The sequence below is a fragment of the Myotis daubentonii genome, chromosome X (genome assembly GCF_963259705.1).
Source record: "Myotis daubentonii chromosome X, mMyoDau2.1, whole genome shotgun sequence".
In the NCBI taxonomy this organism is placed as follows: Eukaryota; Metazoa; Chordata; class Mammalia; order Chiroptera; family Vespertilionidae; genus Myotis; species Myotis daubentonii.
The window spans coordinates 8,434,343-8,458,043 of record NC_081861.1 but is presented as its reverse complement, the minus strand read 5'-3'; the positions used below and the strand labels follow the sequence as shown (position 1 = coordinate 8,458,043).

At 47.0% G+C, this 23,701-nt stretch overlaps 2 protein-coding genes and 1 non-coding gene across 7 annotated transcripts in view; 1 reads left to right on the top strand and 2 right to left on the bottom strand.

Moving 5' to 3' along the window:
* Nucleotides 1-7,952, top strand: part of PFKFB1 (6-phosphofructo-2-kinase/fructose-2,6-biphosphatase 1) — a 46,784-nt gene extending 38,832 nt beyond the window's left edge. For all 3 annotated transcript variants that reach the window (XM_059680494.1, XM_059680495.1, XM_059680493.1), the window contains 4 exons: nucleotides 1,535-1,664; nucleotides 4,698-4,760; nucleotides 5,759-5,823; nucleotides 6,176-7,952. In XM_059680494.1, the coding sequence (XP_059536477.1) occupies nucleotides 1,535-1,664; nucleotides 4,698-4,760; nucleotides 5,759-5,823; nucleotides 6,176-6,235 (318 nt within the window). In that variant the 3' untranslated portion in view covers nucleotides 6,236-7,952. The remainder of the gene's footprint in view (nucleotides 1-1,534; nucleotides 1,665-4,697; nucleotides 4,761-5,758; nucleotides 5,824-6,175) is intronic.
* TRO (trophinin) lies at nucleotides 7,617-17,318 on the bottom strand. 3 transcript variants are annotated; one of them, XM_059680490.1, is made up of 13 exons: nucleotides 17,243-17,318; nucleotides 15,893-15,966; nucleotides 14,431-14,529; nucleotides 13,660-13,764; nucleotides 13,490-13,553; nucleotides 13,176-13,255; nucleotides 12,552-12,643; nucleotides 11,777-11,856; nucleotides 11,643-11,685; nucleotides 11,159-11,221; nucleotides 10,490-10,604; nucleotides 7,925-9,708; nucleotides 7,617-7,749 (listed from the first exon to the last, which is right to left on the bottom strand). In XM_059680490.1, the coding sequence occupies exons 2-12, from the start codon at nucleotides 15,935-15,937 to the stop codon at nucleotides 7,936-7,938; spliced, it is 2,559 nt and encodes an 852-aa protein (XP_059536473.1). In that variant the 5' UTR covers nucleotides 15,938-15,966; nucleotides 17,243-17,318; the 3' UTR covers nucleotides 7,617-7,749; nucleotides 7,925-7,935. The 3 variants fall into 3 exon arrangements, with proteins under 3 accessions (XP_059536473.1, XP_059536474.1, XP_059536475.1); XM_059680491.1 differs by having other exon boundaries at nucleotides 14,431-14,523; XM_059680492.1 differs by having other exon boundaries at nucleotides 14,431-14,505.
* On the bottom strand, nucleotides 10,828-10,956 carry LOC132225439 (small nucleolar RNA SNORA11). The gene has a single exon (XR_009450938.1). It is a non-coding gene; the product is annotated as a small nucleolar RNA SNORA11 (small nucleolar RNA).
* Nucleotides 17,319-23,701: the final 6,383 nt, after the last annotated feature.

Sequence of the window (23,701 nt, the reverse complement as noted above, 5' to 3'; positions counted from 1 at the left end):
CTTCTGGAAACACAATTAGACATGTGTTAGTCCTGTCTCTATTCTTTAGGTCTCCTAACTATTTTTCTTATTTTTTATCTCTTTGCTGCAGTTGAAATAATTTCTTCAGCTCTGTCTTCCAAATTCCTATTTCTTCCGTTGTATCTAAATTTCTGTTTACTCCAACAATTGAGTTTTAAATGTTAATATATATATATATATTGTTTCTAGAATTCTATTTAGTTCTGTTTCAAATCTACATCATGTATTTGGTAGCATCTTGTTTCATATATTTTTTTTCTCCATCTTTTAATTTTTTAAAATTTTTAAACATATTCATTTTATATTTTGGATTATTTATCTTGAGTTTTTAAAGTTCTCATCTTGTTTGTTTTTTCTGTTTATTTTCATTCATAATAGTTTATTTTTCTTTGTGTATTGTGAGCTTCAGTTTGGCAAAAATTTATCTGTGGGATTCCCATGTGGTCTGAGTTGAGAGAATCCAGAGAAAATGTCTATTTGCTTCTTCCAGACACTCCAAGAAGCTAACAACTTGAATCACTTTTTATTAAACTCTCAGCTTAGCATTTTCTAAAACACATGAATAGTGTAATTCTGAACCAAAAACCCACTTGAGGGTAGACTTGTGGTTGTATATTCTTATAGGAGACATTTTCTAAATTTTTATACTCAGAGTCAAACAGAGACAGATATAAGTTCTTATTGTTACCCTTTGCCTATATATACTTTTTTTCTAGTTTACACTTTTATTGAGGATGTAGCCCTTTGAGGGTCTCGGGTTTATTGGAGAAATTCAGTCCCAACTCTCTACTTTGTATATACCTAAGGCCTTGTCTCATGTCTCTATAAGGGTTTTAAAAATTCAAGCCTCACCCTGAGGCAGTGTGGCTCAGTGGTTGAGCATCAATCTATGAACCAGGAGGTCACAGTTCCATTCTGGGTCAGGGCACATGTCCAGGTTATGGGCTCGATCCCCAGTAGGGGGCATGCAGGAGGCAGCCAATCCATATTCTCTCTCATCATTGATGTTTCTATCTCTCCCTCTCTCTTCCTGTCTGAATTCAATACAAAATATATTTAAACAACAATAATAAAATAAAAATAAAAACTCAAGCCTCTTGGAAAATATGATTATAGATGCCACCATGGCAGTTGTTGCTTCCACATCCACTTAGCACCCTTGTTTACCAAGGTTTTCTTCGTTTTGGAACCCTATCTTTATAATGTTTCCTTAATTTTCTTGAAAAATCAGCAGTGCAGACATTTATTTTATCTAGCTTTTCTAGGAATTTTTTGTAGTGAGAAGTTTTATTATTGTTATTGATATCTAGTTGCATATATTGATTGCTCCCCATTTAACAGATGAGAAACCAAGAACTTAAGAAGGAAGTGAGTTGCCTAAGGTCGTACTGCTTGGTCAGCAGCTGAACTGACACCACATCCAGGTTTTCCTGATGTCTAGTCTAGAGTTCCTCTCCTCTGGGAAAATGTGCCTCATCTCCCTTTCTTAACCGAAGTATTTTCTTCTTTTTAGTCCTACGAGGATCTGGTTCAGCGGCTGGAGCCAGTTATAATGGAGCTAGAACGGCAGGAAAATGTACTGGTGATCTGCCACCAGGCTGTCATGAGGTGCCTCCTGGCCTACTTCCTGGATAAGAGCTCAGGTACCACTGTCCTCTCTGTTCCTGGCATGGGGAGCTGGATGTCATTTGAGACCCTGACACTAGCAATTGGTGGTTTATATCTTCGTAGTTAAGAGCACAGTGTCTAGAACAGTGATGGCAAACCTATGACACGCGAACTCATTTTTTTGGTTGATTTTTCTTTGTTAAATGGCATTTAAATATATAAAATAAATATCAAAATGTAAGTCTTTGTTTTACTATGGTTGCAAATATCAAAAAAATTTCTATATGTGACACGGCACCAGCGTTAAGTTAGGCTTTTTCAAAATGCTGACACGCCGAGCTCAAAAGGTTCGCCATCACTGATCTAGAACAAAGATGCCTGAGTTCAAGTTCTTGCTCTGTCACACACTAGCTTTGGCAAATTACTTTAACCTGGCCTCGGTTTCCTTATCTCTAAAATGGGAAAGAAAATGATGAAGTTTAAATAAATCAAAATGTGTAAAGAGCTTAAAATAGTTCATGACACATAGCATGGGCTACATAAGTCTTAGCTACTATTATTAGTATTACTACCATTCTGAGCTAACGTCTTCAAAGCTGGCCTTAACAGTCTGCCTTGATCTGGAAAAGCTAAGCTAGTATTTCTCTGAAGCACGCTGTCTGCAGGTAGTAATGGACCTTCCCTGACCTCATGATCCTGATTTTAGGTTTCTATGTTGCTGTAGAGGTGATTTTCTCAAGATAGTGTTTCCATTGTTTTACATTTAAATGATTATTTCTTTTTCTAAAAAATGTCTAGACATTGTTGAGTATTTATACACTGAGTACACATACTGAGTTGCAAACTCAGGCAGGTGGACTGGCAAGAGACTATTGTGCCACCTTCGAGTGAGAGAGTCCACTTCTGACGGGGATGCTGACGTTTTGGCATCTCCTGGACACTGAGGGTGTGTGAGGACAGTGCAAAGCCATATTTGAAGTGGGCAGTGTTTGCAGATTTGTATCATTTCTATGTTGTTAATTTCAAAATCAAGGGCACTTGGAATATATAGTCATCCAGATTTGGAACCTGGGGAACTTGAGAACTTCACATTGGACAAATCATTCCCTCAATTTCCTCACTGAAAAGGGGTGGTGGGGGTCCCTGTGCTACTAGGTTTCTGATACCATCCACACATCTACTGCTCGGTGCTATCTTTGAGACTGCAAGGCAAGCACAGTAACCTGACTGTGCAGGTGAGGAAATGGCGGCTTTGAGAGGTCAAATGACTGGCCCTACCTAGGTCATAGGGCTTAGAGGGGTTGGGAGGGACATTAATCCCAGATGCATTCCAGAAGCCTTCCCCTCTCACACATGTATGGGATGTGTGGGCAGCTCGTGCGTGTCCAATTGGCACACTACTTTACCCACTTCCTACCTGCTTTCATGCACAGGCCACACCAGCTGCTCACAGCTGCCCTGGGAGCTGAGCCAGGCAGGCTGAGCACAAGCTCCGACCCCTATTACTCAGGTGAGGAATCTGAGGCCCAGAGAGATAATGTGACTAAGGATGCAGACCCAGCAGACCTCACAGCTAGGGCACTCTCAGAGTACACCTAGTCCAATCCTATGCTGTAAGAGATGGGAACTCTCAGAGCCAGAAAGAGAAAAAGTAGGGCCAGGCCACTGGTGGATGTGGTGGCAGAGCAGGGTCAGAGACCTCCGGCAAGTGGGTTCCCTATTCTGAGTTTGTTCCCTCACATCTGCCATGAGGAACAGTAACTCCCACAGAGTATCAGCAAGGATGGAAGGAGATAGTGCACCAAAGTGCCGGGCCCAGGGCCCAACAGTGATGCTGACCAAGAGGAGGAGAAGGAGCAGTATGGACACCTAGGAAATTGCCAAAACAGATGTTTCAGGTGGCTGGGAGGGCATTGGCACGCCCCTTAAAAGTGTAAGAGAGGCCCAGCATGGCTCAGTGGTTGAGTGTTGACCTATGAACCAGGAGGTCACAGTTCTATCCCGGTAGGGGTGGATTCATCCCCAGTGGGGGGCCATGCAAGAGGCAGCTGATCAATGATTCTCTCTCATCATTGAAGTTTCTATCTCTCCCTCTCCCTTTCTCTTTGAAATCAATAAAAAATATTTTTTAAGTGTAGGAGGGACTCTAGAGATAAGAAGCCATGAAGGTGGGTTCTGGCTTAATGAAAGGAGATGGGGAGTGGTACGGGCAGTCTGGGTGGATGGACAGGTGGGTGTCATCAGAGAGTGTTGAAATCTGGAGGTGTCGACTCAAGATACTATGAGCCCCTCAAAGAGTGGCAGCCAACTGCAGTGGACAGAGCACACAATTGAACCTCTCAGAGGGTTCTGGGCTCTAGGCCCAGGGCTGCCACTCCCTGGCTGTGTGCCCTAGGACGAGTGTCTTCACTCTGAGAGCCTCGCTCTCCTCATCTGTGCAATGAGTCTGATCATCCCCTCTCCTCAGGGCTGTCTGGTAAACACAACCTAGGCCCATACAAGAAATTATAAGTGCATATTGAGAGAACTTTATGCATCATAGTCAATAACTGGAAACAAGGGAATAATGCTTGTCCACCAAAAAGAGTGAGAGAGTGAGAGGAGTCGGGCGGGGGGGGGGGGCTGTGTGGGGGAAAGGCTGTGCAGGCTGCTCAGGTACCCACACCCCCATCCCAGGGTCTCAGGAACCCCTTGTGGAGATGCACTGTGGGCCTCTGTGGCTGGGGAGCCTGTGGAAGAACCAGGGCTGGGGCTGGGGGTGGGGGGTTGGAAGCCTGCCTTGGGGTCATGGTTGCCCTGTGAGTGAGGAGGTAGGCCACCTCCAGGGTGACCATCCTGACCATCCCGGGGGACCCACAGTCTGGCTGCATTCCCCAGGGCCCGCCTGCCTCCCCTCTGCTCTCTTCCTCCCTGGCCACCCTGCAGCCTGTGGGGGAGTGGGCCCCAGGGGAGGCCGACCATGGGGCAGGGCTGTGGACAGGGGAGAGTGCTGTCAACCTGCAGGCCTGGGGGCCTGGAGACCCCCCCCCAGCACCCTGTCTCTGATGGCTGCTTTTCCTCCTTTCCAGATGAGCTGCCGTATCTCAAGTGCCCTCTGCACACAGTGCTCAAACTCACACCTGTGGCTTATGGTGAGAGCCCCTACCTTTATCTGGGGAAAGTCACATAGAGGCCATGAGAATACCTCCAGTGCCTACCATTTGCCCAGTAGAGTCCTAGGGGAGGTTCCTTGTGTGGGTAGTTGGATGTCCTGGTAGAGGTGGGCCTGGTGGTGGCAAGATGAGCACTGAGCATAGAACACCAAACTGTAGCAGGGTCACGGGGGGTAAGGGGGGCGGGGAGAGTAGTCTCCAAAGGGGACCAGGGGAACAATTAAGTGTATGTTGGGGCCATATTGAAGAAAGGCCTCAAAGGCTAGACTCTCTTGGGGCATTAGTTAGCTGTGAAATGTTCATGATCAGGGAAGAGACAGACAAATCTTTCTGGACTGTGAACAGGACAAATGGTGTACTGAATCCCAGAGTAGAGTGCAACTCAGAGATGGAGCTAAGGGGGCTTCCATAGGCATTGGGTCTCCTCTACCAGCCCCAGCCCCATGATACCACTGTCCTCCTTCTTCAGGCTCCCCAAAACTCCCTGTGACTTCCCCAAGACACACCTTGAAGGTTCCATAACCATTGTCCTCTAATTACACTTTATCTGGGGCTGATGGTCTCAAGGCAGTGGCCCAGATCTCCTCCACCACTTCACCACCTGACAGAGCTGGGAGGACCACAGAGCTCCATCATTATTATGAAGATTAGATTGCTGTCCCACAGACCACAAGACTTGGGGGAGCCCCAGAGATTGTCTCTTTTCTTCTCGCCATTGACAGTTGAGCAACTGAGGCTCAGAGACCACTGAGACTATTAGGGGAAGAGCTGGCAGGATGTCTCTTTGGTGGCCTCTTAGGCCTGGTGTCTTCCCCACACATCACAAAGCTGGTCTAAGTTCCCTCCCTACCGGGAAGTCACAACTACACACAGCATGGAGCTGGGGGTGTGGGTGGTGATGGGCACGTTGAGGAATGACACCTCAGGAAAGACTTATTCTTTCATTGGGGACTTATGGATGGGTTTTTCTTTTTGAGGATGCAAAGTGGAGTCCATCTACCTGAATGTGGAGGCCGTAAACACACACCGAGAGAAGCCTGAGGTAGGTGAGGGCCTCTGGGACCTATGCGGGCACATGGTGAAAGCACCCTCCCCACCCAAAGGGCCACCCCAGTGCCACAGACCTTGGGTGTTTTGCACCATCAAATAGAATAACCAGCACCTAGAAATGCTGGAACCTCCGCCCAGATTTGGAGGCAGCATGGAGATGCAGGGCTAGGGCAGCCCCTCCCAAAAAGGCCTCAGACCAGACTCCTCCAGGCTCTCCTGAGAAAAGGATCAGGATGCAGGCCTGGCTGAAGGAGGGGAGCCTGGTAGACAGGACAGCCGATGGGATGGGATGGGGCTCCACACTGCTGTCTCCTTCCTGTTAATCCTGGGCTTTCTTCTCTCAGAATGTGGACATCACCCGAGATCCTGAGGAAGCCCTGGACACTGTCCCTGCCCACTACTGAGCTCTCTCCAGGAAGTCAAACTACCTCTTTCCTGACTGTCTTCCACCTTTAGAAGCTTCTATCCTTGCTCTTCTACACTTAGAAGACTTTGGATTTGGTCTCACTGGGAGACCCTGCTTCCAGTGAAGAAGCCCTCGGCAGTTCCAAAACAGATGTCGATTTCTAGCTACAACCAAGGAGCTGTCTAGCTCTGGATGAAACCTTTTCCTTAATTTTCATTCTCTGATCAATGAAAACTTCGCTTACTGCCTCTAAGAGGGGAGAGGTGGTCATTGTGAGGCTTCTCCCACAGGATCATCTTAAGATCCTGACCCCGCAAAGTGGCTCTGGTGCTGTGGGGATGTGGAATGGGTGAGAGCTTCCTGGAGGAAAGACTTCTGGGAGGAGATAGGTCTCTGTGTCTGCCTATGGGCTTTGTTCCTTGGTGGGCAGTGTTCCTGGGCCACGACACCATCATCCCTATACTCAGAGAAGCTGTACTTGGACCACAGTGCTCCTGTCTTCTCCAACTCTTGCTGCCATTCTGAGTGTCATCACTGTCCATGTAAATAATCCAAAGAATACCCTAAGCCTCCCAGTCCCCCTCAACTCCATGACCACCCACTCGATGGACATTGGCACCATGTAGACTTCTCCCCAGTGTGACTTCTTAAATACATGCATCCCATTATCTGACCACAGACCCACAGTTCTTACAACTTTCTGTGTCATGCACAGGATCTCTAGCAGCGTGCCTTCTATACAGCAGACATGCACATAGTATTTCTGGCCAGGTATCAGTAATCCAGTGCTGAAAAGACAAACTCATACAGTATTTTCTGGTACTCTAGCCCACCCCACCTTCTCAGGGATTGCCTACTTCAGTCAATTCATGACTATTCTTTTTCTATTTCCTGTCCTTTTCTATTGGCTTTTGCCCCGACGGTCTCTGCAACATGGTCAGGTCTCTCTCCTATCCCAATAAAACTCTCCCTTGTTCCTGTGTCACCCTCTAGTTACTGCCCCCCTTAATTCTTACACAAACATCTCAAAATGAATGTATAATTACTGTCCAGAACCTTCTCCCTGTGCATTCTGTTCCAGGCTTTCCCCCTCCATATCTTTGTTCATATTCCTGCCATGCTTTCCCCAGGTCTGTATCCCACTGAAGTAATCCTTTCCTTTTAGCCAAAAGCTGGACTCCACATTTCCCAAAGAGCTATGCCGATCTTTAGCTCTTCTATGAACTCAAAATGTCACTCACAACAATTAAGCATAATAAAGAAAGAAAACAACTCCAGTTCATTTTGCAAATTTAATGGAACGCTGATACCAAAGTACAACAACAGCACACAGAAAGCGAACAAGAAAGCAGGACTGGCAACTGGATTTTTCATAGCATGTCAACCTCAGCTGATGGGTAGTATCTGCTTAGACTGCTGGGTGGACAAAGATCCCAGGGATGTTCCTTGGCTTCATGGGAAGGAGGGACTGCTGCAGCTCATTAGCGGGATCTGTAAATGTGGGTCATAAACCTGAAAACAAAACGCCAAAAAGGAACATATTTTAGCATCAAATATACTGTTTTCTCATAATTCCTCCACTGTCTTCATCTCCCCACCCTGCCCTCCCACCTCGGGGTTTCTTATAACATTTCCCAGAACTTATATGCATACCCATGGGCCTTGGCTATGGAAATGCTGTAATTACCTGAAACCTCACTAGCCATAGGAGAAGCTACAGGCACCAAGGCTGGTGGCTCCACCACCAAAGGGAGCACCGTTGCTCGGTCCACCGCTGAAGCCAGCACCGGTGTTCAGTCCACCGCCGAAGCCAACGATAGAACTGGGTCCACCATTGAAGCCAATGCTGGTGCTGGGTTCGCCAGTAAAGCCAATACTGGTGTTGGAACCACTGCCAAAGCCAATGATGGTACTCAGTCCTCCGTCGAAGCTGGTATTAGGCCCACCACCAAAGCCATCACTGATGTTGAGGCTACCACTAAAGCCAGCACTGGTGCCAAGTGTGCTGCCAAAACCAGCATTGGTGCCCAGTCCTCCACCAAAGCCATCGCTGGAGATCAGTCCGCCACCAAAGCCAGCACTGGTGCCTAGTCCACCATTGAAGCCAGTGCTGGTGCCTAGTCCACCATTGAAGCCAGTGCTGGTGCTCAGTCCACCACCAAATCCAGTGCCGGCACTTAACCCATCGCCAAAGTTAAAACCCACACTGGTGCTAAGCCCATTACCAAAACTGGCACTGGTAGCTCCACTAAAGCAGGCGCTGGTGCTAGGAGGGCCACCAAAGCATAGGTTGGTATTAGGCACATTACCAAAGAAACTGGTGCTGGGACCTGCACCAAAGCCAATGCTGGCGCTAGGGGCACTTGCAAAGTCAGTAGTGGCGCTAAGTGCCCCCGTGAAGTCAGCACTAGTGCTGAACATACCGCCAAAGCCAGAGTTGGTGGTGGGTGTACCACTGAAGCCGGGGCTACCACCAACAGCACTGCTGAAACCAGCACTGGTGTTGAGCGCACCGCCAAAGCCGACACTGGTGCTGATTGCACCACCAAAGCTAGCACTAGGATTGGGAGAGCCACTGAAGCAGATGCTGGTGCTCAGTGTGCTGCCAAAGTCAGCAATGGTGCTGGAAGAGCCACTGAACGAGACACTGGTGCTGAGGATGCTATCAAAACCAGTGCTGGTGCTCGGAGAGCCACCGAAGTAGATACTAGTACTGAGCGTGCCACCAAAGCTGGCACCAGAGTTGGGAGAGCCACCAAAGCAGACACTAGTACTGAGTGTGCCACCAAAGCCAGTGCTGGTGCTAAGTGCACCGCTAAAGACGGCACCGGTGCTGGGGGCACTGCCAAAGCTGGTACTGGTAATGAGAGCACCACTGAAGCCAGCAGTGGTGCTCAGTGTGCCTCCAAAGCCAGGGCTGGCCCCGCCACTGAAACTGGTAGTGGTGATGAGTGGGCCACTGAAACTAGAGCTGACCCCACCACCGAAGCTGGCACTGGTATAAGGTGTGCCACCAAAGCTAACGCTGGCTGTGCTGCTGAAGCTGGCACTGGTGCTGGGTGTGCCACCAAAGCTAATGCCAGTTCTGCCACCAAAGCCACCACCACTGGGGCTGGGTGCACCACTGAAGCTAATGCTAGCACCATTGTGGAAGCTAGCTGCGGTGCCAGCTCCTCTGCTGAAGTCGATGTTGGTGCTGGCATCTGCATTTTCGTGGGCTCTGGCCTCAATTTCAAATGAAAATCTGCTCCACGCCTGAGCATCATCGCCTAACTCTTCCCGTGTTAGGCAGTCGATATCCATGTCATCCCAATTCCAGGGCCCAGCCACAGCTTCCTCTCCAATTCCCATTTGGGCTCTTGCCTCAGCCCTGGCCTCAGCCTCAGCCACAGCCACAGCTGCAGCCTGGACTTCCATCTCCACCGCCTCCCGGTACTGAGCAGCCCAGTCCTTGGGGTCTTTCTTCTGCACCTGAAATGGGAATGATAATCATTATAAGGAAAATAACCTTATAATTATGTATTAAGTGCAGATTATGGGCTTTGTATAAAACTAGTAGCAATATTTTTCAAGACTATCATGGGTCAGTCTTGAGATCCAATTTTAGCTCTAATGACTTAGGTACTGTGTGACCTTGGATAAGTTACTTAACCTTATTGAGCCCAAGTGTCTTCATCTGTAATATGAGAAGTGATAAGAGAGTAAATGTGTTATGGATTAACTGCTGTGTCTCCCAAAAATTCATATGCTGAAGCACCAGCCCCCAATGTGACTGTATTTGGAGATCGGGCCTTTATGGAGGTCAAGTTAAATGAAGTCATAATGGTGCGACTGTGATCCAATAGGATTAGTGTCCCCATAAGAAGAGGCTCTCTCTCCACCATCTTAGGACACAGTAAGAAGGCATCCATCTGCTTTCCAGGAAAAGAGACCTCAGCAGAAACTAACGCTGTTATACCTTGATCTGGTACTTCTAGCCTCCAGGATTATGAAAAAATAAATTTCTGTCATTTAAGCCATCCAGTCTATGGTATTTTGTTAGAGCATTCTGAGCACACTAATGCAAACTATGAAGAATGACTGAAACAATGTAAACTTTATGTTGAGCAGCATCCTGGGACAAAATTAAATTCCATATGTTTATATATGAACTGCAGGCTGCCCTGTACCTGCCCATCCCTATACATAGTCTGCCCCAATCAGGGGCAACCCGTACCCTTAATATGCCAAGTCAGGGCAGGTCTCCTATTACCTTGCAGGCAAACTTGAGGACTTTCATCTTGCTAGTCTCATGGTAGGAGCGCAAGCCCCAGAAGAACTCATATTCAGGTGGTCTGCTGTTGGGGACCCTCTTGTACTCCAGGTACCTTAGAGAAAGGAAATGAAACTTGCTTCTAAACAAACAAATCTGTTGTCTAACCACTGGGAACCAGGTGAAAACTTCCTTCAAACACTAAACTCAGCTCCTGGAGATTTCCAAGACCCTTCATCCCCAGACTCACTCCCAAACATAGCTCATGGTCTGGCCTCCACTATTAAGCCATTTCCCATTGACTGTGTGCAAGAGTCACTTGGTGCTGCAAGGGAGACATGTGTAGGGCATGATGTCACAGGGAGGCCAATGTACCCTGCCACCTGTGAGGAGTAAGCCCAAGTTCCTGTTGGGTGTGTTGTAAACAGAGGAGCCATTCTTCAGACACTCTGCTCTGAGCACACCCCCCTAACAAGGGCCTTGTGTTTGATCTGGCCCAGCCTTGGAATGTCCCACCCATGGGAATTGTGGACAAGACTCAGATTTGGGGCACAGGATGCCGATACCTCTAAAGCTAGTGTAAGAAAGGGGCTTATCAAGCACCTGCTGGACCAGACCAACACACCCAGAACACTTCAGGGCCTGACAACGCCCCCAAACACCACTTACTTCTGCTTCACAAACTCGTCTGTGATGAGTTTCCTCACTTCCCCAAAGAGCGAGTGCCTCACCCTGACAATGGGAAAAATAACCCATGAACAGAAATCAGAACTTCCCAGATGAGGACAGAGGCATTTCACAACATGGAAGACACCTCTCTAGCACATGTGGCCATCTTCATGAAACCAAAAAAACAGTAAACACATACATGATCACTAGCAGTAGGCAGTTGAGGCCAAATGGTTCTTTGCCAGGGATACCCTGAAGGTCTATCTTATATCTCATCTTAGAACAGACAGAGGACACAGAGGAGAGAGGGAGCAGGGAGTTAAGGACTAGTTTCCCCATTCACCCATATCAGAGACATGGACCATCTACCCAGCCCGATACCCCCGCCCGCTCCACCAGACCACCAGGCTGATGCGATCCTGGGACCATCCTCTCTTGCCAAAGGACAACACGGACAGCAAGTGCTGAGAGAGCCCAATCATACCCAGGGCGCAGCCCCAACTTGCGCAGCACCTCCCAGATGACAGCTGCAAGGGGAGGCAAGAGGAGAGGGACAGAAAATGAACATGTGGAATTCTGACCATGGCCACCCATTCAGCTGCATGCTCAGCCACTCACCCTCATTGGCCTTGTTGCCATTCATAAAAATGACACTCAGAATCACCATGAGAAGACCTAGTTTGGGTGTGTCCTTGGTCCTAGGGGAATAACAGGACAGAGAGAATGTTTATGTCCGCAGCCATCTGCAAAAAACACACCAGCCAGCTCACTAGGCTAGCCTCTCCCAGATTCCTCAAGTATGGGAGAGTTCTGCCCAGTCTATGCTTCAAGCTCCACGTGACCCTGGGCAAGACACTTAGACCCCTGAGCCTCAGTCTCCTGTCCAGTGAAACGGGAAATCACATCCTCCCCTCCCCGGGCTGCTGAGAGGACAGAGAAATCCCCCCAACAGAGTTAGACCCTGGCACTCCGCCAATGCGAGGCCCTTCTTCCTCTCATAGGCCCCTCAGCCACCAGAGAATTCACAGCCACCGGTGCTCCTGCCCTTCGAGCATCGTGATCCACCCACACCAGGAAGGCCTCCCGTGAGAACCACTCTATCAAGACCAGCAGGAAGAGACAAGCAGTGGCAGGGCTGCCTTCCTGGGAAGCTTCTGGACCGACAGACAACCTGACAGTAGGACTGCCCCACCCAGGCTTCGACACCCTTCAGTCCATCATAACCAGGCACAACTTTTGTGGGCAGGGTTCCAGCTACATGCGGGGGCTGGAACGGGCTTTCAGGCCTGTCTTTCCTGACTCTCTAAGGAAGTGTGGGGCAGCAGACAGGGATGGGGTAGTGCCATGGACAAAAGCAGAAGCCTCCCTCCCACCCAGCCCTTTCCCAGCTTACGTTCCCAGTATGCCTGCGGAGGATTCCTTAGTGCTGATGAGAATATACAAGCTACTTTGCTTATCAATCTCCTTCAGATTGACTCGAAACATCTGCCAAGTAAAAGAATAACCTGTGAGATAACAAAATTCAGCCTAGGCATCAATGAGCTTCCTGAGCATCCCACAGCTCCCCTTGTACCTAGGGGCCAGTGTGTGTGTGTGTGTGTGTGTGTGTGTGTGTGATAATAAATGTAAAGTACTTAGCTATGAGGCCAGCATACAGAAAACAGGCAAGAAATGTGCTATTGTTATCAATATCACCCTTGTGATTAGTTGGAATCTAGGCAAACAGAGAATGAGGAATAGAAGGAAGAGGTGAGCATCTGGAATACATTCCAGGACATGTCCAGCAGCAGACAGAAGTCAGGACTAAGTTGGTTGGCTTGAGTCCTAGCTGTGCTTTTACCACTTACTTGTGTGACTCCTGGCAAGTCTATGCACCTCCCTAGGTCACTGCCTGCCCATCTTCACAGTGATGGGGCTGAGTTAGAGAGTCTCTGTAGTCCCCTCAGAAGGGACGTATACACCTTTGTTTGATTCAAGGCTTCGCCACTGCACCCATCCTCCAGGGCTGCCCCTTCACCTTCTCCAGAGCGTAGCTTGCTCGTTCAATGATCTCTGGGAAATATTCACCATATTCCTGGATGACATCCTTCAGCATGTCTGCAGGAGGGGAGAGGTGGGAGCACCTGGGCTGAGCAGAGGCCACAAAGCTGCAGCCCTTTTGCAAGCCCTGTGGGGTCAGTGCAGTCTGAGTCCTAAACTATGTTTAATGGGAGATGCCATTAACACAGTGTGAGGAGAGTAGGGGAGGACATATGAGGGAAATAGCCCCCAGGGGGTTGGGGAGGGGGGAGTGAGAAGAGAGCTAAGGGAGGAGGGTATGTATGACTCTACCTGAGCGCTTGATGGGGATCTTTGTCTGGTCCTTAACCAACAGGTATTTCACCAACTTATTTGCCTGGGAGAAGAGGAATACATAGGGAAATCTCAATATGTTTTAGAAAACTCAGGAGAATGCCAAAGGGGGCAGGTGAAGAAAAGACTGGGCAGCATAGGAGTCTTACCCTTTCTTGCAAAATGGCCACATCTCGGGGTGGCGGAGGCCTCTGGCCCCATGGATTCCACCTGTAATTACGGCCACCTCTCTCATGCCCAATCAGATGCTTGAACTGCATCATCAGAAAGAAGGAAGGTCCAGAGTCACCAGGTGAAAGAGATGGCTCTGTTTCCTTACCCTACCTCCTCCTGAAAGTCCCTTAAACCCTCCCTGTAGTGGGTCCTGACCTTACTTTTGACCACCCTGAGTCCTAGACTTGTCTTTCACTGTCTTCCAGGCAGGAGTTTCATTTCCCAGCTGGGAAAGGAGCAACCCAAAGGCAGGGCCTGGGGTTCCTCTTCCTTTGGCCACCACTAACTCTGCTAGCTGTACCCCTTGGACAAGTCTCTTCATCTTTCTGGGACTCAATTTTCTTATCTGTAAAACTGGGACATATGATCCCTAGCTGGTAAGAATTTCTTTCAAAACATGAAAACTACCTTTGTGAATGTATCCAACACAAAGCCTGGTGCATGGTAACTACTATGTAAATACATGTTGCATTATATCTGGGTTGTCATTAAGTATATGGATGTCTTATTTTCCCACCAATCTGTGAACTGCTAAGGAGCAGGAACTCCATCACATTCTTCTCAGCATCTCTCACAGCCTATCTGAACACAGAGACTGTCTCAAGGTAAAAAGGCTCAGTACAATTTTATAGACTAAATGAACAAACTAGGAGGATAGGAATGGAAACCAAGTGCAAATTTAAGGATCGTGATATCAGAGATCTCACCTTTCGGTTCCTCTTGCCCCGGGTCCTGGTTGTGGGCTCCAGACTCAACTGAGCCAGGTAGTCATCTGCCAGGGCCTGGACAGCAGCAGCAACCTGAGTCTCAAGGGTACTTAAGTTGGTCTGAGAGCTGGCCATCTTGGCCTGAGCTCCTTGGTCAACAATTTGAATCTGAGTTTTAGCTACCCGGGCCTTAGTGGAAGTCTTCTGAGCCCTGGAACCTCTCTTGACCTGAAGAGTGGCAGCTAGAGCTTGGTTTGTGACCATTTGAACGGCAGGTGGGGCCTCAGAGATCTCATAGGCAGCCTTCTTGCCTTTGGATTTTTTGGCCCGGATAGCCGCTGCCGAGGCCTCAATCTGCCTGATACCTCTCTCAGTGGTATCTGGGGCCCCTAGGACAGTGTCAGTATTTGTGCCTTTAACAGTTGCCCTCTTGTCTTTGGAGGCTTTCTTAGTTCAAATGGAAGCTGCCGTGGCCTGGGTATTGGTTGTCTCATTGGTAATTTGGCCTTGGGTGGTAGCTGTGTGGATGGTGTTTGAAGCCAATGAGATCTCAGTGGAATTATATATGGCCTTATCGGCAGCCTTCTTAGCCTTGGAAGCTTTCTTAGGCTTGATGGAGGCTACTAAGGCCTGGGAATTTGCTGACTCACTGGCAAGTGGAGCCGGGGTAGTCTGTGGGATGACTGATAGGTAGAGGGCCTTCAAGGGTGACTTGATCTGTGTAGTGACACTCTCACTGCCAGTTGGAGATTGAGGGCCTTGGGCTGCCTTAGCAGTAACTCTCTTTGTCTTGTTGGCTTTTTTAGACTGAGTGGTGACTGAAGAAGCTTGAATATTAGCTGCCTCAGTGGTAGCTGAAGCCTAGCTGATCTGGGGGCTGATTGGCAGTTTTAAAACCTGCAAAGGTATTTTAGGCTTGTTGATGGTAATCACATTGGCAGATGGGACTGGGGGAGCAACAGGTATTGTCTTAGTAACAGCCTTAATAGGGGCCTTCTTGGTCTTGCTTTTCTTAAGTCGGTTGGCAACTGGTGGGTCCATAGCCAGGGGGTCCTTTGTTGCTGCCAAGAGGGTATGCATCAGCAAGACACTGTCCTCTTCAAGTGGTCTCAACGTGTACATCTGGAGGGAAGTGAAGCCCCAAGCTCCCAGGGGTAGGCAGAGGGCCCTATACACTTAGGATTATGATCTGCTGATTCATCTGATCTCCCTACAGCCCACCCTGTCCATGAAGGTCTCCCCTTCCTCTGAGCAGTGATTGAAAGGGAGGGCGAGGGAAAAGGAAGAGAGCAAAAGAAAGAGTCAGGCCTTATGTTTTTTCTCCCCCTCCTCCACCACGCTGGGGTGGACTGAGACAGGCTAGTCAGAAAATGACGCGACTACAGAGTGGTAGGGGGCTCAAAGCAGGAAGTGAACTCAAGATGGCGCAGCTGGCCAGGCAAGAATTGCAGAAGGGCCTCACCTGGACCGGGGGCATCCTATAACCGTAGTCATTTCTCCTATCCATTTTTCTGGGAGGTAATGTAACAGCTGAACCTGAGGGGAAGGGGTCTGAGTTAGGGGACAATGGAATGAGAGGGAGGAGGAGATTCACCAGATTTTCTGAAGGAGGGGGCAACCTCATCAAACCTTGGGCCCCAAACCCTTCAACTACGGGATTCTCATACCTAGAAACCCAGACCATCTGGTTTGTAAACCCTACCTCCTTTTGCCTCTAAACACCCACCAGTCAGTTCTATCACCCCACCCCTTTACCCTACACAAGTCTGCCGCAACTCAATACTGCGTAACCGCAACGACCAGAGCCCCGCCCATCTCAGGACCTCAGCGCGCAAGCGGTTTTGGTGGACCACAGTCTGACCACCTCAATCCCACACACTCCCCCCGCTTCAACATCTCCACCCACTCTTTCTAACTACATCACATCTCAGTCCATCTTTCCCCCCAAACCGGCGCCCTCCCTCCTCTCTGCAGTACCACTTTGCTCCGCCCCTGGCCTAACACCGCCCACATCTCCTCGGCAGTACAGCCACTCAAAGCCCCTCCGCGATATGCCCCCTCCCTCCGCTCTGCAGTAGTTCTCCGCACTTCCCCTTCCTTTTAATATGCCCCCTCCCTCCGCTCTGCAGTACGTCCCTGCACCGCCCCTCCCCCAAGACCGCCCCCTCACATCCACGTCTACAAGTGATCAGTCCCATCCTTTCTGCAACATGGACACCTCACCCACAAATCCAACGGTATTACGCTTTTGTATATTCCTTGTTCCTGAAACCTACCAAGTTGTGTCCCTTCCCTTTTCAAACCGAAATCTACCGCGTACTAGTCCCTGTTTTCTCCCCCTCTGATCCGGGTCATTGCAGCTGTTCAAAAGGCATTCTGCTTCATTCTTTCTCCAAGTCCTGATCCCTTTTGCTGTGGCCCAAATCAGGTCCTGATACCTTTCTCCAGGCTTAGAGATTTCTGTCACCGCTTGTCTCTCTCCAGAACTGAAGGTTTCTGCTCCATCCCTTCTACCGCCTGAACGATTTCCCCTTCTCTCCTTTCTGCAGTACCAAACGGGTCTGCATCCCTCCCTCCTGTTGCCTTAACAGAGTCCACATCTCTTCATTCTGTGCCCAAAGGAGATTGCGCCCCCTCCTTTCTCCCTTGCAAACCGGATCCAGGCACCTCTAAACCCAACCACTTCAAAGCGGTTAGCTCCCAACCTCCTAGCGGGTTTTCTGCAAAACTTGGGGGCGTAAGGAGTCAAGCAGGTCAGAGCTGCAGACCAGAGGGCACCACAGTTTTCATTAAGCTGGGCACCTTAGCTCACCTCGTCCTTTTGAGTCCAGAAGACGTCTGCTCTCTCCAAGCCTCTCCTTGGGTCTGAGCTTGTCCACTCCCCCTCCCCTGCCGGAAGTGGTCCTGCCTCTTTCCGCCTCCAGAGGGGTCTCCTTCCCTGCCTGTCAACCTCCTCCCTCCTCCCTACTTCCATCTTTCCATTCTCCTCAATATGGCCTCTTTTCTGATTACTACCCCTATGCAGAAATCCATCTCTCTTATTATCCAGTTGATTTCTCCACACACACACACACACCCCCACACACACCGTGTATCTCTGATCCTATTTGATTCCTCTGTTCCCACTCAGAGGAGCATGCTCCTCTGAGTTCCCCACAAACCCTTACCACAGCCCCCTGTATGCCAACACTAATTACATAGTGTGTTGTTGTAGCATGTGCCTGGGTCTCTCTCCCCTGGACCTGCTCTGGGGGGCAAAGGACTAGATCATATTTAATTCTGTCTCTCAAGTATGACAAGACTAAAACTAAATACCAAAAGATAGGGTGCCCCCACATCATACGCAATTCAGAATACAAGCAGTAAACGTAAGGAAGTCTACCAAAGGTTTTTATTCCCTGATCAAAGTAACCAAAAGCAGGCAGATGGTGGCGGACAGTTAAAACAGACAAGTAACCTGCATGAGGGTAACTTATTCAGGTTTTTTTTCTTCCTCAGTCCTGCAATGAGAGTGTGCCCCACTCATGGTTTGGAGCAACACAGGGAGCTAAAACTGTGATGGAAACTCTGCCATCAATGGGGGAAATACAGACACATTGTGATATGTCAATGTAGGTTCATCAATTGAAACAAATGTACTACTGTGGTGGAGGATGTGAATAATGGAGGGGGTTGAGCATGTGTGAGAGAATAGGGTACATGTTTCAGATCTTGTATTTAGGTCTTTCATCCCATTTTTAATTAATTTTTGTACATGGGGGCAAACTATAATCTAGTTTCATTTGTTTATATGTGGCTTTCCAATTTTCTGAGCACCATTTATTGAAGAGGTTTTCTCCATTCTGTGTTTCTAGCTCCTTTGTCGAAAAGTATCTGCCCATGTACATGTGGTTTTATTCTGAACTCTCAATTCTGTTCCATTGATCTCTGTGTCTGTTTATCTGCCAATACCATACTGCTTTAATTATCGTAGCTCTGTAGTATAATTTGAAGTCAGGTAGCATGATACCTCCAGCTTTGATCTTTTTTCTGAGGATTGCTTTGGCTAGTTGGGATCTTTTGTGGTTCCATACAAACCTGATGATGTCATTCTATTTCTTTAAAAAATGACATTGGGATTTTTATGGGCATTGCACTAAATCTCTATATTACTTTGGGTAATATGGCCATTTTAACTATGTTGAGTCTCTCAATCCATGAACACAGAATATCTTTCCATTTTGTTGTGTATTTTTCAATTTCTTTTAATAATGCTTTGTCATTTTCAGTATATAGGTCCTTCACATCCTCTGTTAATTTATTCCTAGGTCTCTCAGCTCAGCCGCAATTTGCACTGCTTACTTTTGCAGGAGTGCCCACAGATTTTCTCTGCTCCTCCTGACTGAAGGAAGCCTAAGCTTCCTCCCCTCTCCCTGGGCTGAGCACCCCCCCCCCCTCCTGTGAGCTGCATCCCTGGCCAGTCTGAGTCTCCTCCTTCTCACCGCCCCACCCCGCCCCTTCATTGCCCACCTTTAGATGCTTCAATATGCAAATCTCTCAGGCACGCCTCTATGTTGAGCAGGGAATACTTTGTATCGTTTGTTGAGTTATAGCTGTTCAACTTGTTGAAATTTCACAGGAAGAGACCAAGGGGATATTTCACACCTCCATTCCTTGGACTTCAATGTGATGACTTTTAAGATCCTTACATATTGGCCCAGAGGCAACTTGGTTTTAAGACTTACTAAAAAGCTTAAATAACTGGATGAAAGAAGGTGAAGGGATTAGCTATAACCCATAGACACAGACCTAGTGTGGTGATGGCCAGAAGGAAGGGGTGCGGAGGCTGGGTGGAGGTGGGCTCCCAAAAGCGGGGGGGGGGGGGGGGGAATGAGGACATCTGTAATAGTGTCAACAATAAAATTTGTTAAGAAGCTAAAATAGTCACCATCATTTTAAATTTGGGGGAATAAAAAAATAAATATAAATTAATGAAACAGAATACAGTCCATAAATTAGCCCACACATTTATGGTTGATTGATTTTTGTCAAAGATACAAAAACAATTCAATAGAGAAAAGAAGCCTATTTAACAAATGGTGCTGGAACAATGGTGCAAAGCAGAGTTCAGAACTAGAATATTATCAGGATAAAAATGTTATTTAATTGTAAAAAATTAATTCTTCAAAAAGATATAACCATCTGAACTGTGTATGCGAACAGCAACATAGCTTTAAAACTGTAAGATTTATTTCATTGAAAAAAAATAGATAAACCAACAATAATGGTTGGAAACTTCAACATTCCTTTCTCAGTAACTGGCAGAATAAATAGAATAGAGAAGACCTGAGTAAGTTTCAATCTCTTTGACAAAGTACGCCTGTTCATTAATTTTATTCTCAATCTCACTGAACTTCCTTTCTGAGTTTTCTTTGATCTTGTTGAGGTGTTTTTTATGACTGCTATTTTGAATTCTCTCTCATGGATCACAATCTTCCATGACTTTGAGTTTGGTTTTTGGAGAACTGTCATTTTCATTCCATGTTACCATGTTACCTTGGTTGTTCATAGTCCTTGATGCGCTGCTCCTTTGCTGGAGCATTTGAAGTAGTGAACATCGCAGTGGTGATGGGAGTCAATGCCTGGATGACTTGGATGGTGGGTATTCCCACTGTGTCCAGGTCACCTGAGTTATGGGGCACCACATCGTGGTGTTGGGGGTGACATGTGAGGAAGGTGGCTGGGTTTCTGAGCTCACTCGACTGTTTAATTGTTCACTGTGGCTGCTGGCACTGCTGTGTTGTAGCTGAGAAGCCATAGAAACATCACTGCTGTTACCAGACTGTGCCTAAGTGGGGAGAGGGAGCCAGATTCTCAGGTGCTAATGCTGCTTCTGCCCCTCTAACCTTCCATACCCTGGATCTTCACCGCTGTCACATTAGCTGGGGTCATGGTCTCAGCTGTTGTGGACTGGGAACCACATCTGCAGGCACTCTCTCTGTCCTTTCCCCTGCCTGCTTCTCCTATGTATTCCATTTTGCACACTTTCAGAAGTATCAATTTGTGGATCTATTAGTTGTGCTAGTGTGTTAAACAGAGAAACCCTTGTTGGGTTATAGATGTCCAACTTGTAGATTTAAAGAGAGATACAAAGAAGCCTTCTCATTCTGCCATGATGCTAATGTCACTTTGAGAAAGAGCACTTATCCAGCTTCCACCCCTAGGGCACAGAGGAAAACCCACCGTCTGAGGCACCCAGTCTATTGTGTAAGAAGTCTATTAGCTTATTCTCATAGCTTCATCCGAATTAAACACACATGTAAGGGCCAACTGTCATGCTCCCCAAAGACCACAGAGGGTGGTAGCTATCTTAACACAGCCTGCTGTGCACCAGAACAGTAGTAACTCCCAGTGGGTAGCTTGTACACACATCTTATGCCCTGGTTTTTATGTATGGTGACAGTTTTTGTGGCTGCCACTCAGAGGAAGCCCCTTGATTGCCAGGCTCTGGTGGCCAGTGGAGCTCACGTCCACACGCTCAATAGGACTGAAGCAAAGAAAGAAACAGTTCTTAGCTGGCTACATTCAAAGGCTCAGTGAAGAAGGGCACCGACAAAAATGCCCATCTCCAAGTCTTCCCCTGAAAGTGGTATATTTGTATACTTTAAAGTCTGCTGCTTGACTGTCTGGTTTCCAATCAGCTTGAATTTTGGATAATGCTGGCCTCCTGAAAAGAGCTTGGAAGTCTTCCTTCCTCTGGACATTTTTGGAACAGTTTGAGGATAGGTGCTAGTTCTTCTTTGACTCCTTGGTAAAATTCACCTGTGAAGCCATCTGGTCCAGGATTTTTATTTGCTGGGAGTTGTTTGGTTTTTTTTTTATTACTGCCTTTTGACCCAGCAATCCCACATCTGGGAATATATCTGAAGAAACCTAAAACACTGATTCGAAAGTATATATGCACCCCTGTTCATTGCAGCATTATTTACAATAGCCAAGGTTTGGAAGCAGCCCAAGTGCCCATCAGTAGAGGAGTGGGTAAAAAAGCTGTGGTATATTTACACAGTGGAATACTACTTGGCCATGAAAAAGGGGAATCTTACTTTTTGAGACAGCATGGATGGACCTGGAGATTATTTCCTAAAAGAAATAAGCCAGTCAGAGAAAGACAAACGCCATAGGATCTCACTCATATGTGGAATTTATTGAACAAAGTAAACTGACAGACAAAATAGAAACAGAGGCATGGATACATGGAACAAACTGACAGCTGTCAGAGGGAGTGTGTGTGGGGGGGGAGGGGGCACTGGATGAAAGAAAGTAAATGGATTAAGCAAAGAACATATATGCATAACCCATAGACACAGACAACAGAGTGGTAATGGCCAGAGGGAAGGGGGGCGATGATGGGTGGGGGAGTGGGCAAATGGGAGGAAAATGGGTACATCTGTAATAGTGTAAACAATAAAAATAAAGTTTAAAAAAGAAGAGGAGGAAAGTCTCAAAGACAAAGCAAAGGAAGCTTGGATAACATTGTAGACTCTGAGAAGGAAGCCGATAGCCTGCAAAACTCTGGCTAAGACTCCAGAACTCCCACATTACTATGAATATATAGAAGAATTCAATGTTGTTTTCCCTCCCTAGTGTAGAGGACAGGTACCTGACAAGGTCCCAGAGTTTCCTAGTGCATCACAGTTTGCAAGAATAAAGAAGAAATGCTGTGCAGTATCTAGGAAAATAGAGCTGCCCATTATTTCCTATATAGTGGGGCCTTGACTTACGAGTGTCCCGACTAACGAGTTTATTGAGATACCAGCTGTCTCTCGGTGGATTTTTTGCATTGAGTTGACAGAGTAATTTGAGTTAAGGAGCTCGGTCTCCGAACGAATTAAACTGGTACGTTAAGGCCCCACTGTAGTCAAGAGCAGCATAGGAGCAGTGAAACATTTCCCAGGTAAGGAAACTGAAATAACTCTGTGACAGGGACAAGAAAGAAGTATCAGTGACTGGCATACACAAATGACCAAAGGTTACACAAGAAAATACCTAAGTGATGCCAGCATGGATATAGAAGAGCATGGAGTATTAAAAGCCTAACTCTGTGGAGGGTCAAAGGGGAAGGAATCCTTAAATAACTGAAATTAAGTTTCCACATTCTGGTATGATGGAAATTTAAAAAGAGAAAGAAAGGATCAGTGTTGGGGTGGGGAGCAAAATTTCGTACACCCTTTAGTTGGTGCACTTAGCTTATACTATCAATGTAGTTAAATTTAGAATCAGTTATAAGTGGAAAAAACTAACAAATTTCTCGGTTTACTAACCACACCTATGCCTCAGCATACAAGAATAATGCTCCTGTTGCCACCTGATGGCAGTGTACTCTAGAGTAGAAGCTCCCTTCAGTTTTGCTTGGATGGAATGCTTTCTTCCTACATGCCATGCTGTTTTATATTACCATATCCCATCCCTTCTGGCTGTAAAGATCTTTCCCTGAATCTTGTCCACCTAATGAAGGTGAAGTCCCATTTACGTTTTATGTTTCAACTCAAATATTCCTTTATCTACAGAGCCTTTTTGCCTCCCCCCCATCTCTGACCCCCCACCCTCAATGCAGGTAAAAACCACCTCTCCTTTCTTTGTGTTTCAGTAAGCTGGTACAGTACCAATTTCTTACTGTTATTTGTTCACATATCTGCTTCTTAGTAAGACTTTTTAACCCATACAAGGCATAAAGGTAGGTCTGAGGGATCTTGGAGTCCCAAAATTAGAAAGCAGATGGCAGACACAGAATATGAAAGCTCGGGAACTATTTGATGATGAGTTTCATGGATATATAGAGAAAAGGAATCAATATCCTCTATGTGAAAGTTGTATAAATATCTACACATTCAATTTTAGAAGGCTTTACTTAATTTATGTCTTTTAGCACTTTTCTACTAGACATGCTCCATTGTTGAAATAAGACAATTGACATCTGTACTATAAATGTATGTTTACATTTCCCATTCTACTAGTCTTGAAGGTAGTATTTAGCTCCTATGTTGCTATGAATCCTTCAAAAATTTGAAGTGTTATTATTTATGATACTCTTTATCCTATTTAATAAATTTAAATATATGCTTTCTTCTTATGGTATGCGTTCCACTCACTTGTGAGAGTAGGGAACAGGAAAATACCCATAGTTTCTCACAGAACTATGTGAGGAGGCACAAGAGCAGGACTTCACACATCGGCTCAGTCAAACATCTTAACAAGAAGTCAATTATCAGAGTAAATTGAGACTTAAAGAGAT

Excerpts from the sequence above, each read along its gene's own strand:
- TRO (XM_059680490.1), bottom strand. The coding sequence starts at position 15,937 with ATGGATAGGAGAAATGACTACGGTTATAGGATGCCCCCGGTCCAG. Across the intron at positions 11,686-11,776 it reads TGGCAACAAGGCCAATGAGG|CTGTCATCTGGGAGGTGCTG; the intron begins GTGAGTGGCTGA and ends CTCCCCTTGCAG. Across the intron at positions 11,222-11,642 it reads AAGTTGGGGCTGCGCCCTGG|GGTGAGGCACTCGCTCTTTG; the intron begins GTATGATTGGGC and ends TCCCATTGTCAG.